This window comes from Perognathus longimembris, chromosome 19 (assembly GCF_023159225.1).
Source record: "Perognathus longimembris pacificus isolate PPM17 chromosome 19, ASM2315922v1, whole genome shotgun sequence".
Classification (NCBI taxonomy): domain Eukaryota; kingdom Metazoa; phylum Chordata; class Mammalia; order Rodentia; family Heteromyidae; genus Perognathus; species Perognathus longimembris.
In genome coordinates, this window is record NC_063179.1 from 31,743,405 (window position 1) to 31,757,695 (window position 14,291).

At 36.2% G+C, this 14,291-nt stretch overlaps 1 protein-coding gene across 1 annotated transcript in view; it reads right to left on the reverse strand.

Moving 5' to 3' along the window:
* The window catches only part of Arl15 (ADP ribosylation factor like GTPase 15), a 386,850-nt gene that overhangs the window by 231,449 nt on the left and 141,110 nt on the right, over positions 1-14,291 (reverse strand). The window contains exon 3 of the mRNA XM_048368443.1: positions 7,506-7,565. Within this exon, the coding sequence (XP_048224400.1) occupies positions 7,506-7,565 (60 nt within the window). The remainder of the gene's footprint in view (positions 1-7,505; positions 7,566-14,291) is intronic.

Genomic DNA, 14,291 nt, shown 5'->3' on the forward strand with positions numbered 1-14,291 from the left:
GCTGTTAGAAAGAAGAGCAGTCTTAGAGAATCAAAGTGCCTTGTCCAATATCCCATGGCTTGTTTGTTGGAGGAAAATACTGGTCACTTCACTTCCAATGCTGTTACTGCAGTACCACACAGAAACTAAATACACAAGAAATATTAGTTGCTATTATGGCAACCCCTGGGAGAAACAGAAATAGTTACTCCCTTGTGAGGGATAGAAAGTTAAACTGAGAACCAATACAATTGTTGTGAAAGGAAGTTTTGGTAGAATTAGAAATATGAAATGATCGGATTACCCTTAAATAGGAAACAGTGGTGTAACAGCAACCTTCAAAAGCATGAGGTCTCTGTTGCCAGGAAGGTGATCAAAAGGCCAGGAAACTGGTTTCTAGAATATTCTCTACGTACTTAGAAGTGGACTGTTACCTGCTACACTAGACTATGACTGGGAAGATAGATTTTTTTTTTTAAATTTCCTAGGGCACTTCTCCAAGAGAAAACAAAAAATTAAGGTCAAGTCTACAAGAGCCAGTAACAGACTTCTAGGCCCCTAGGTTCATTTATTTGGCTCTACTGACTGTTTGGCTCCATTCTTCCCTTAGCAAGTGTAAAAAATGCTTGAACACCACCACCCTGGGATCCTGTTCAACTAATTCAGATAGCCGTGGCCTTTTAACTCATATCCAAATGTCTTGGCATTATACCAATATCATTTCCCCTCATATAGTCTACACTTATGTGAGAAAGCACACAGCGGAGGGTTCCAGGAGTTAACTGGCCGTTCCCATTCCAGAAAGGCCTGGTTATTCTCTTAGATAAGGAAACAACACTATATCTAAAAGTTTCGATCATTTGATATTACATATCACACTAGATCCACCATCATAAAACAAGAATTAGTGAAAATACCCCAGCCTATTCTTATAACATCTCTCAAGGCGTTTAGGCAATTTAACTTTTCTTTTCCAGCACAATCCTTTGGGAAATAAATTGAGGTGATTTATTAAAACTTGCGCATTTTACAGATATCACAACAAGTTCAAAAGCAGAGAGTGGCAGAGTGGCCTGAGCCACAGACACAGAATATGCACATTTCCTGGTATGAAGATGACCATAATAGACGTCTAGGACAGCCATCCAGTATACTGTGCAGATGGACTTAGTTGAGCTCTCCATCTAGGACGTTGTCATTTTCTTTTGTCTAAGACACAATTTTGTCCCCTCTCCCAACATACCCATGTTTACAGATGTCTAGAATGATTTTCAAGTAACAAGTTGCTTTCTCTCCTACACCACCAAGAAACTTCTGCAACTCCACCTGTCTCTCCAACAGACCATGATGATCCCTACAAATCTATCAGCTTGTACTGATTCTTTTTCTAATGCAAAATCAGTTCACTTGTTTCTAATGTTCTAACTCCTCCTGTCTTCATAGTGTAGCATGACTGTTGAGTCAGAGTATGTTAAATTCCAAAGCATTTGACTGGTGGTAGCAGTGTGGCTAGATTAGAATAATACAAAATATACACAGGCTTGTGAGAATATACATATTAAAATGTAAAAGCTATTCTTCTCCAAAGTAAGTTTTACTAAAAAGATACTGAAGAAAGGAAGCTTCATTGTGGTGAATGATCAGATGTGGCCTCTCTACAAAGGCAGAAATTAAAAGAAAGAATCAGCAATGTCACCTTGTTTGCCTGTCAAAAAGTGTGCACCGGACAGTTTCTGGAGAAATTAAGAAACTCAAATAACCAGGGCAGATAAAACAGCACCCATAGATAACTAGCAGGATACAAACAGCAGCACCTTTCTCTCCAAGGAGGCTGCTCCTCCAGGCAAACAAAGAAACAGGACACAGTCAACATCTGTTTCCTATAACAGTTTGGCTGCTGAAAGAAGCAACCTTTAAAAAATGGCTGAGCTGACAATCCTCAAAAATCACTCAGTCGCTGTTGCATGGGGCTGAAGTAAGTGAACACACTTTCTACCCATGTTGCCTTTAAAGAAAAAAAGAAAAGTGCAGAGAAAAGGAAACAAAAAAAGTAAAGCCCTGATGAACTTTTTCCATTTGATTGACAACTAGAAGCAATGAATACTGACGAGTAAAAGACAGCTAACCGCTTTTCAGCTTCTCTTTGCCTCTCCTAATATCAACTGTGAAGACAGGGCTGCCAAAGAATACACTGGTTGGGGGTGGCAGGGAGCGGGGGCTGAAGAGACAATTCAGACATAACTTATTAGAATAGTACAGGAGGAAAACAACTCATTTGGCAAACCCATTCATGGTTCCAGAATTCAGTTAGGGAATATTATGATGTCTGGATCCTTATCAATAAATAACAAACCAAACATGTTAAGAAATGAAATTTGCATCTCTGGATTCTATCAACTCATATATAAAATTTCAAAGCCAAGAGAAAAATATCCATGCATGCACAAAGATCCATCTGTAGATTTAAGAAGGACAAATGTCTTCAAAGGAAATTGCTCAGAGCTGTAATGTCACTGCAATGTAGAAGACTACTTTCAGCTCAACTAAATGCTGGGTGCCTGGCTTACCCAGTCACATGCTTCAATTCCACAAGCAAGTACACAACCAAAGCCACTGATAGGCAGAAATGAGTTTGGGGGCAAAATCTGAAAATGGAAGTAAAAAGTGGAAAGAAGCAAAACTATTTAATATTCTTTCCCCATGGAGGGCTTCAATCTTGCTAAATAGCTAAAGAAAAGTCTGGAGTAAAAAGACTTCCTTGTGTCTTTTACTTTAGATAGGTATAACACAATGAGGGAAAGAAATACCTTAGCCTATAGAAAAAAATGACTAAAGAGAGAAAAATGTTTATGTGAATTGTATTATTTTTAGAGACTCGGGAGAAAAAAATGCTTCCTTGAAAGGCTGTGTGTGTGTGTGTGTGTGTGTGTGTGTGTGTGTGTTCTTGTTGAGAGTAGTGACAGTGTTATTACAGTAAAAGCAAGTCTGGCACATTAACTGTAGACCAGGCCAACTCTAAGTACTTGTCCTGCATTGCATTAACTAGTTCAGTGCTTACAATGATGATAGGACATAGGAGCTATTACTATGATATTATATAGATAAGGATGATACAGAAGGAGGAATGTGCCTAATATTGTACAGCATAACAGGGATTGGAAAGAAGCCTTAGTCCAGCTGTCCATCCAGAATCCCTGGTAGGTGTCTTAACCTTTAGGAAAAAGAAATTCAATAAGGACAACAGTGGAATATACCAGAAAATACCCTTCATAGAGTCACAACTAACACTTGGCCTTACAGGACAATATCTAGAAACTCCTTCAGGGATGGAAGGATTAACCCACAAACTTCTGTATGTTTACAGGAATCAATATTTAGCTTTAATTAAGGAGAGAGGTATGTGTGAGCTCCACTAGTGCCTGTTACCTGATTTCCTCAGAGACAATGCTTTTCTTGACTCTACAGCTCCTAGAACTGAACCCATTAAATAATGTACCAAGTAAATATTTGTTAAACAAATGAATGAAAAAGAAGAAAAATGTAAAAGTGTGATTTTTGTGGGAGGCCCTAGATAGTTCCAAAAGAAGAAAGAAGACTGTGGTATATGTAGTCAGAGTTCTGGAAGAAGTTATAGGAAGAAGCAAAGCCAGGAATCAGTACCATAACTGAACAAGAATTTCATCTGAGAGACCACAAAATATGAGTGACAAAATGTTTGTGTCTTGTCGAGATGTTGTTATATCACTAGACTGCTACTCCAAAATCTGCCAAATTTCAGTGAGGATTTTACGTGGAACTAGTAATGACAAGTACAGCACAGCAGGTGGTGGGCAGGTGTGGGTTCCCCATGCCAGGCACTGGGAAAGATGCTTTCTTTATGCATTCTGTCATCTGTTTAAGCTCACCTCTGCTAAGTGAATCCCATCTCTTCTTCTTCCACATAACCTTGGTAAAGTCATCATCACTATGTTGGTATCAGGTGTTTTATTTGTTTCAACAGTTTTATTTATTCCAACAGTTGTTTGTTGTAAGGGGGGGACTCACTAACTTTTTGCCTGGTCTGGCCTAGAATGATGATCCTAGTGTTCCTCTTCTTGCAAGTAGCTGGTATTATAAGTTTGAGCCATTACATCTGGCTAAGCCATTCTTAAAATGCAAACAATGAACTGGACTGCCAGACTGGGATATCTCTGTCATCTTTTAACTTGTACTTTGGTACTTTTTTTGTCCTCCCCTTAGTTTCATTATTTTCCATAATTTCATAGATTTATTTTAATAAATTCCTTGAATGTGCCTGAAATTTTTTATTCTTAGACTCCAGGACCAGGCTAGCAACATTGATTGTGTAGAACAAGGAAAAGGTAAGAAAACACCACATGAGAAGTAACTCTTATAAATAAGAATTACAAGACTTCTTTGCCTAAAATACATGAAAAATTTTTCATAAAATAGAAAATTGAAAAGAATATAAATTGATCCCATAGGCATACTATATAATATATACACATGTGTATTTAACATACACATATAAAGCATTCATACATATATGTAACATATACACATCAGTATGAATACATATCAAGTGTACACACATGTAACTTATATCTCCCTAAAGTACTTTCATTAAATTAAACTCCATTGATTCTTGTTATTTCATCCCATGAAATAAGCACAAGAAATTCATGTTTTGTTTTAGTTGGTCATGAGGCTTAAATTCAGGGCCTGGACACTGTCCTTAGCTTTTCTGCTCAAGGTTAGCATTCTAACTCTTTGAGCTACACTGCCACTTCTGGTTTTCTACTGGTTAATTGGAAATAATAGTCTCGTGGGCTTTCCTGCCCAGGCTGGCTGTGAACCAGGATCATCAGATCTCAGCCTTCTGAGTAGTTAGGATTACAGGGGTGAGCCACCAGTGTACACAGTTGTCGGTGTGTGTGTGTGTGTGTGTGTGTGTGTGTGTTTCTTTTTTGAAAAGGTGAAAAGTTTATCTAAGGTTGGGAAGAAGAGTAGAAGAGTGGTAGAAGGACTTAGAATTATCTGGAAGCATTGAGAAAGAACCCTAACAGGTAGAACATAGCTGGGCCATTCTCTTGAGTTAAGAGTAGTCACTGTACTTGTGCTTTCTTCAGTAAGATTTTACAGTCTTGTTGTTCTCACCAGCCACCCACTTTAAGCACTTTTACCAAGACTTTCTGCAATGAATTCAGAATTTTCCTTAGATTGACAGAACTTCAAATAACTTATATTCTAAACCTTACCATACAGAAAAACACAGGCTTCCTATCTTCCCACCATGGTCCTAAAACACTCAACACTTTCATCGTGAACTTAGAAATTCTCAGTCAAGAGGCTCCCAGAAAACTAGATTTAAATAGGTCATAGATCTCCCTAAAAGCCTAATAATTTACATTGGCATCAGAATGTACTTTAAATCCTAGGAAAGCTCCTCTTTCTTTATATGTTCTAGCCTACTTTCTGTCATGTATTCTTGAGATTAGAACCAAGACAATTTTTTAAAATATATATTTAATATGCAAGTTACTAAGTGAACCACAAACTCTTTACTCAGAGGAATACTGTATCTTAGTGGTACAGAGGCTACCTAGAAAATTCAAGACCCTGAGTTCAAACCCCAAACTCCCCCCTCCAAAAAAAAAATCCAGAATCAACTCCCTCTGCTATTGTCCTCTAAAGTTGTGACATGGGCCATATAAACATGATGTGAAAGTCTGAAAGTCACCTTTCCTTGCAATATTCTCTCAGCTAACAACAGAGCTGTTTAAAATTGGGGAGAGGGGTAATATGTTTAGGCTAGGAATTTGCTGTTTAATAACCCAACTTACGATTAGCCTAGAACCAACATAATCTGCACTGATCCCTGAAGCTCTGTCTGCTACTTACATCTTTTCACTTGTTATAAAATAGGTATGAACTAAAACATGAACACCAAAACCTATACTATCTTCTCCATTGGAATCTCCATTTCAACAATTTTTAGAATACAGTTTGTCCAGAAAAATTAAATCTTACTAAGGAACAGACCTATTCCCATCTGACACACCCCTTGTCCGCGTTCACTGCACTGGATTTTAATGGCACAGATCCAAGGTTATAGTAAATTCCTTTAAGTGCTCATTTTTCTTAAATACCCAGACACATTCACTATTTGTTTCATCCACATAGACATCTTATATAGTACATACCTTAGTGATTAATCAACAGTTTTGTACATCTGGTGGATGTTCAATAAAATTTTGTGTCTGGCCTCATAATAAAATAGTGTATTGCTGCTCTGCTTAAAACAAAGTCTCCAACCATATACCTAAGAGGATTCTTATGTCCTGTGACTCCAAAATACGTTAATAATAATTTTGTTACTGAGAAGCAAACAGCCAAAGGAGTATTAAAATAGTTAGCCTAATAAAATATTTGTAATTTTTTACACAAAAAGTTATTATAAGAATATTCATGCAATGTGATTTCTGAAGTAAAAATGATAAAAGAGCTGAAAGGAAAAATCAAGATTAATAAATCCTTATATTTATAAATGCTTTTCAGTATTAATGTTATAAAAGCTGGAGGTGGCTATAAAACAAACTAAAAGAAGCAAATCTGTCCTAGACATAGTGCTCTGAAAACAGATCGCCGAAAAGATTGAACAATCTTTTATTGAATAAAAGTAAGAAAGTACAAAACACTAAAAATGGCATGAAGTTGGTGTTTCAATTTTACCATGCTAAAAATAGGTCATAGTGAGAATAACCTTGAAGGAGAAGAAACAAAACAAAACAAAGCAGGGTAAGGTCAATATCACAAAGTGATTAAAGAGATGGAAGGGAGCTTTCTTCTCAGTCATTAAGCTCATCCATACTCTACTGAACTGCAGGCACTGCCATTTTCCTTTGCCATTAGAGAATTTAGTAGGTTCACTGAATTGACTGATTTCTTTGTTAATCTATTTACATGGGTTAAGACCCTGACTGACATAAAACACAAGAAAAAAAAGTGCCAGACAGAGGGTGTAATGAAAGACTGAATGATGTATGCTTTGGGGTACAGCCTATCCAATAAATGTGGTTGGCCAGCAAGACACCCAATGGCAAAGATTTATTATCGGAACAAATACATTCTAAAAAGATTGAGTCCAGTCAAATTTTCAGTGTAAATGTAAACTGAAACCTATTTTTTGTCTTGTATATTTTAAAGATACAAAAATTCTCTTCATATATTTCAAAGAATAGTTTTGCATATATAAAACTAATGAATATTTCATATCAGTTGCCATTAGTGTAGTTCTTTGACTCATATAAGAGAAAGCAAAATTTATAATAGTTAGGGCTCTTCAACAACAAATAAAGCATATGTAAAGAGATGAAAATATTTCTAGAAAATATATTAGCAAGATAAAAGACAAAAATCAATCATCTGGAATGAGCTATCATCCTGTTTAAATTACATGTAGCAATCCATCAATACCAAATTACTGAAGTTAAGATCAGACATAGAAAGGATCTTAAATGTTATACCTCCAAGTTCTTTTACATTCAGGATAGCATTCTGGAATGGCACTGCCTTTATACTGAAACCTAAAATTAAAAAAACAAACAGATAAGAATTAGCAACTTAACTTTTAAATCAAAACAATTAGGTGCTCATATCCTTTTCTAATTTAGGCCAGATTAAGTTTTGCTTTTCATAGCCCATAGCCAACATGTGTACTAGAAATATTTAATTTCTGAGATAAGGTAATAACTTCCCATTATAATCTATACTTTTGAAAATGCCAATATGTATAGTACCAAAATATAGCTATATCCCATTTACTTAAACGTAGTGCCTGATTCTTTAATGTGGACTCAAATGTTATAACAATAAATATCTGGAAGCACAGATTTATAAATATTAAATTTACAGGGACCTTTATATCCCTTAAAATTAATGTCTGTTTTTCTTGACGTGTGTGTGTGTGTGTGTGTGTGTGTGTGTGTGTGTGTGTGAGCAACTCTGGAGTTTAAGATACTTAAACTGTAACCATCTTAGAGTTTTATTATATTCATGTTAGCACTTTAGGAATACAGTTAAAATACATACATCTATTTTTCTCAAAAGTATTCCATATTTAAGACAATTGTTTCAACAAGATTTATATTACAAAATTATACTCGGAGTATATTATCCTATGATTACTCATGTATTTTAGACATAATTATTACCAATGAAGTCAATCAATTTAGTTGCAGCATTAGAATGTGTAGGCATACCTATACCTACACATATACAAATACACAATGTATAATTCGGAAAGGAGCCATAAGACATTGTAACTAGAAATGACTGAAGAGAAAGCTTGAAATAGAAAGGGAATTCTTTTGTTTTGTTGTTTATTTTTCTATGGACATGTATTTCTTTTTGAATTAAAAGTCCCATTAATTTTTAATTTTTATTTTATTGTCAAATTGATGTACAGAGAGGTTACAGTTTCATACATTAGGTCTTGGGTACATTTCTTATACTGTACGTTACCTCCTCCCTCATTCCCCCCTCCACCCTCCCCCTTTCTCTCTTCCCCCATATGGCCTAGTGGCAAGAGTGCTTGCCTCATGTACATGAAGCCCTGGGTTCGATTCCCTAGCACCACATATATAGAAAATGGCCAGAAATGGTGCTGTGGCTCAAGTGGCAGAGTGCTAGCCTTGAGCAAAAAGAAGCCAGAGCCAGTGCTCAGGCCCTGAGTCCAAGGACCAGGAATGGCCAAAAAAAAAAAAAAAATGTTCCACTAATTTTTAAAAGCTAATTACTTATTCAGTAGTTTTGAGCCCCTCATTCCATGTAAGGCTTTAAGTGTCAGTAGGTACAATCATATGATGAATCATCACAGCCCCTTTCCCAAGAAATGAATGATAAAGACAAATACTTAAGTGCTTTTCATTTGAGACAAGTTGTAATAGGTTCCTGGGAAAGTGAAAAGATGTGCACAATTACTTCTCATGGTTTAGCTTGGCCTTGTAGAAAAGTAAATCCCCACATGCCTTTTTAGTCAAGCTCATCTTTTATACTTCATGGCTATGTGTTGTCCTAACTACAACTTCAATCAGTAGTCCATTAGCCTCCATGTAAGGCAGTGTTAGGTAATGATGGAAGAACTGAGTCTGGAATCAGATAGAACTGGGTTCAAATCTAGCCTTGTCCTTTATTAGCTCTGTCACTGGCAACCAACAGGCCATGGCTTTCTCATTTGTAAAACAGTGATGACAGTATCTACTTCACAGTATTGTTAATCAGGATAAGACAGTGTGTTCTATGTTTATTACAGACCCAACAAACACAAACTATGTATCTGCTGGCACCACACTTTAATCGGTGAATATTTGGTGAATAATTTAATCACTAGGTACGTATATTTTCTGATTAAGGGAATATGTTACAAACTCCTAGGAAGAAATGCTAATTTCTCATTTATTAATCGAGATTAAAACATTTTTAAATAAAAATTGTTAAAGATTTTGAAAAGGTTGGTATGCTAGAGGTGTCAACAATTGACATTTGCTCCAGATAAAGTAAATGCTTATTGGACCCTTGGAGAAAACACTCATCCTTAATACAGACTGACCCAGTTAGTGCAACATTGTGGCTCATGGCTTATGAAGTCACTGGATCTTAGTGAAATAGCAGGAGGAATGCGAAGTAGACCCACATGGCAGAAATACCTAGACTTGAAGGAAAGCCTCTCCAGGTGTCTAGCCTCTGGGAAATGAGGAAGTCAGTGCCAATCACAATACCCTTGCTGGCACCAAAATTTCCCTACATGACACTTGGAGGCTTAAATATATCTACCTACCTTACACAGAATTATACAGATTAAAGACAATGGTTGCAAAATCCTGGAAACAAAATGCTCTCCGCAAATGCTAAACAGTTTATCAGTGGTTATGCTCAGGACAACTCAGAATGGTTTTTCCAGAGATGCAGGACACATCCCAGCTTTGAAAGAGAAAACAGCGGAGCACACCAGCCATGTCCAATCAGCTTTGATTATTCTCAAAAGTTGACAATATGCAGGCACTCAAATAGAAGTAATATCCTTCCCGAAATGGCTGCATCCATAAGCAGAATACGACTTAAGAAATTTATTAATCCAACAGGCACATTATATTACCATTACAAATCCTTGAAGAGTCTTCATAATAAATTGACTCCAAAAATGTCCTCCAATGTTCATGCTAAGCAAAGTTATTTATAGGCATATAAATGTTTCAGCAGAATACTCATAAATGCTTTCTCCCAAACACAACATGCATGGCTAGATTTATACCGCAAAGGTATACACAATCTTACGTAATGATTGCTCTCTCCATATTATTTTTAAAGGACAGCTCTAGTAATGACTGCTGGTAGAACAAAGTCTAGATACTTGGTCCAGAAAATAATTAACAGAAGAGAAACAAAACTTCTTTTTCTTTTTTAGTCATTTTAAGTATTTGTAAAGATTCAACAGAACTAAAAACATAAAGCAACACTTTCAACTGAACAGAAGAGCAACTATCACACTGTATTTTATTCCCTTCCATTGGACTGAAGGACATCAAGAGAGACAAATGAATATAATTAGAGATGCAAAGACAAATCATCAAAACACTTTTCTCAAAGGACTGCTTTAAGAAATAAAGACATGGGCTTTGGGTGAAGAAATCTGGGCTCAAATTAATTTTAACTTTTAGAAAGCTATGACTTTGTGGAAGAGCTCTTGTCAGGGAAGCCTTCCTTTGCCAGTATCCTGAATTCAGCTGACTTTTTGGAATCCATGTCTTCCAGCACTCAGTACTTCTGTGTGATTTTCAGAGTTTTAACAACATATCCATTTATTTATGTGCTTTCTGTCTTCTGCTAAATTGCAAGGATTCAGAATGTACAGTGTACAGGGTATTCTGTATGCCAGTGCTTGCTTCATTAATAGCAATATCGACACAGACTTAACAGCAATTCCAGAGTTCATGTTCCAAGAAGAAAGTGAAGCACAGAGAGGCTAATCACCTTATCAAACTTAAACTCAAACTTAAACTCAGGTCTTGTCACTACAGCTCTAAACCGCTCTGCCTCAACCCTACACTAACAAGCCAACGATGCCATTCTGTTTTGTCCAACGTTGAGGCAGAATTTACTGGGTAAAATATCCACTTCATAAACTCACTAAGCTATTTTCCTTTCTATGTAGAAAACAATTCAACAAGAGGAGCCCAAATAAGTATAAACAGTGTTGCTTTCTTAGTAGTAGAATTAAAACAAAATAATAGCAAGAGTTGACAAAGTCCCTTTTAATCTGTCACTAATAAAGCCAGGGACTTGGGAAGGGAGAAAAAAAATGTCTAAACATCATTTGCTTCTTCAAACACTGAGTGTCCTCTGGTTAGCTCCACTAGGAGTAAGCATGTGGATATGACATGACAGTGTCAGCCACGCAGCTCAGACTCACTAGCCACAATATTTTATTATCTTGGCCTTGAATTCCTTAATGGAAAAATTAGTGAACTGGATGAGTCTTTTTAAGATTTCCTTTAGAACTAGGGCTCCATTATTTATGTTAAGCAAGAAGGTGGAAATAACAGCAACAAGTGAGTCGCCTCCAGTATTGGCTGAAGACTGCCAGGGGTAGGTCTCCCTGGGCTCTGTTCAAACAATTGGGAAGGTGGAGGCTGAAGTTAACGTACTCATTTTTTCCTGGCCTACCTAAGCTACATTAGTAAGACTAAAATCTCCCCTAAGATTTAACCCCACAAACTTTAATAAATATATGAGTTAGTAACTCTTTAGGGAAATAACTGTTTGCATAGCCTTTCAGTCTTGGTTTTGCAATCCTTAAATCCAACAAAACCTGTAACAGAGGCAAGATGGATTTGAAGTTTTTCAGGCAGAGGAAGCATTCCTGGAATGGTAACAAAATTCGTTTGGGGAAGAAGGTTAGTCTATTTTTGTTCGTCATGTGGAACACATGAATGTTTTACTTGGGCATGCACACTGAGCCCTTCTGTCTCCCTCCACGAAGTCTGCACACATACTCATCGATACTTGATATGTGCTTCTGAAATTCCTGGGTCATTCTAAGAACTGCTGAAAAGAAAGACATTCCATAGATCTGGTAGTCTTGACTTGGACCAAGAGTCTTATTTATGCCATGGTAGTTTTGTGATGTTTGGACAAGGACCTAGCAGAAATTCTTCTAAATATGATTTCAACATCATACAAGGAAATTTAATCTAGTGACATTTGCAAAACACAATCCTTTCGCAGATACCGAAGTCTGACTTTCTCTCTTGTTTCTTTGGTTAACTTAACACATATGCAGCTAATACTGGAGTTATTTAAATGCTTCATTCAAATTTTCATGAACTTTCTGTCATTCTTTCAAACTGTCAGGATCTTTTTTTCTATTTTAACTGAGTGACATACTACTTGACATTTTTTTCCAAGCACAGAAATAGATATCCTTAAAGATATTTTCAACATTTCAAAATTCCAAGTGTTCAGTTTTCTTTATGTTGTTCTCTATGTTCTATCAATATATTATCCCTAACTTTTAGATTCCATTTCTATGGTTTACAAAACAGGTAGGAAGTATATATTCATGAAATTTATAAACAACTCTTCTTATCAATAAATTCCTCATGTGTATATATAGTCAAAGAATTCACTCTAAACTGAATTTCACTTTTTTTTTCATTGAGACCAAAGAGGAGGCGTCCCAGCACCTCTTGTTCTTTAGGGGATTTGTTAGCTTTTAGAGTTTTGACAACTTAAATTTCTTTAGAAAATTATGGTAAATCTGAAAAGTTGCTGAAATAAACTTTGGATTCTCTTTCTGCCTAAAAAAAAAAAAGACAGGCATTCTTACTTTGCTGAAATTAAATGGACATATTTCTCTTACAATTTTTTTTGGTAGGCCATGGGGCTTGAACTCAGGGCCTGGGTGCTGTCCCTTGAGTTCTTTTTGCTCAAAGCTAGAGCTCTACCACTTTGAGCCACAACTCTACTTCTGGTTTTCTGGTAGCTAGTTGGAGATCATGGACTTTCCTGCTTGGGGTTGGCTTTGGGCCCTGATCCTCAGATCTCAGCCTCCTATGTAGCTAGGATTACAGGAGTGATTTACCAGCTGCCTGACTTATGATGTTTTTATTTCATAAGAAATTAACTCTAACAGTAAAGTCTTACTTGTTTGGAGCTCCCAAAAAGCTAATATATGATAATATATAAATACCTTTACACCATCCAAACATTAAAAAAGAGAAATAATTGAAAAGAAGAAAAGCTTACAATAACTCAACCACATCAACAAAGTACATTATTATTTATACGTGTTCTGTTCTAGTTTTTATTCAAATGAATAGATTCTCATGACTTAATTTTTATAAATGTGTGCAACTTATATTTTCACTTTCTTCAGCATAATATTGTATACATTTTACAATCTATAATCACTTCAATTGAGGTTCCATAATGTATTTAACAAACTCCCTTGCTGTAGTACATTTATGTTGCTTTAAAGTTTTACTTATTATACAAAATGTTGCAATGAATTATTGCCTTATGCACATAGTTTCTTTTAAGTTGCATACTGATGATAAACTACCAATGGCACCATTGCTAGGTCTGTGTATTCTGGTAACTTTTGATCTCTATGAGTAATTGCTTCCAAGAAAAGGGACAGTAACACTAACTATGGCCCCCTGCTACATGTATATCCCATTGCCACTAAAATCTTACCTGTATTGGGCCTTACCTAAAGATTGTATTCTTAAGTACAAAATGAATGTATTTTGTCTCTATAAAGATGAATTTCAAGGAAAGGCTGAATTTTTTCCCATTTATCTCCTGACCATTATTCTGTTTATGAAAAGTCTCTTTGTGGACTCAACAATCTGGATGTTAGAATCTAGGTGTAGAGTGATTGAACTTTCTAAATATGATAGCCATAAATTCTTGTCCATAATACTTGACTCAATAGTCCCAATAGTATTTTCTGTTTATATTTATATTGTTCATTGAAATGAACTGATTCTAAATGTTTATATCGCCGCTCTCCAGATCTTACGTTTATGACCCATTATCTAGACTTGTGCCTCTAATCCCAGCAACAATAGAAAGCCTAAAAGTAGGCAGACTGAGACTCAGGCACACTCCAGAATGGGAAGCTATACTCCATCCTCTAGGATGGCTGGAGATGTCCCTCAGCAGTATTGCACCAGCTTGGCAAGCAGGAAGCCCTGAGTTCAAATCCCAGTACTGCTTCTCCCTGCTTTTGTCATCTTTTCTTTCACTAT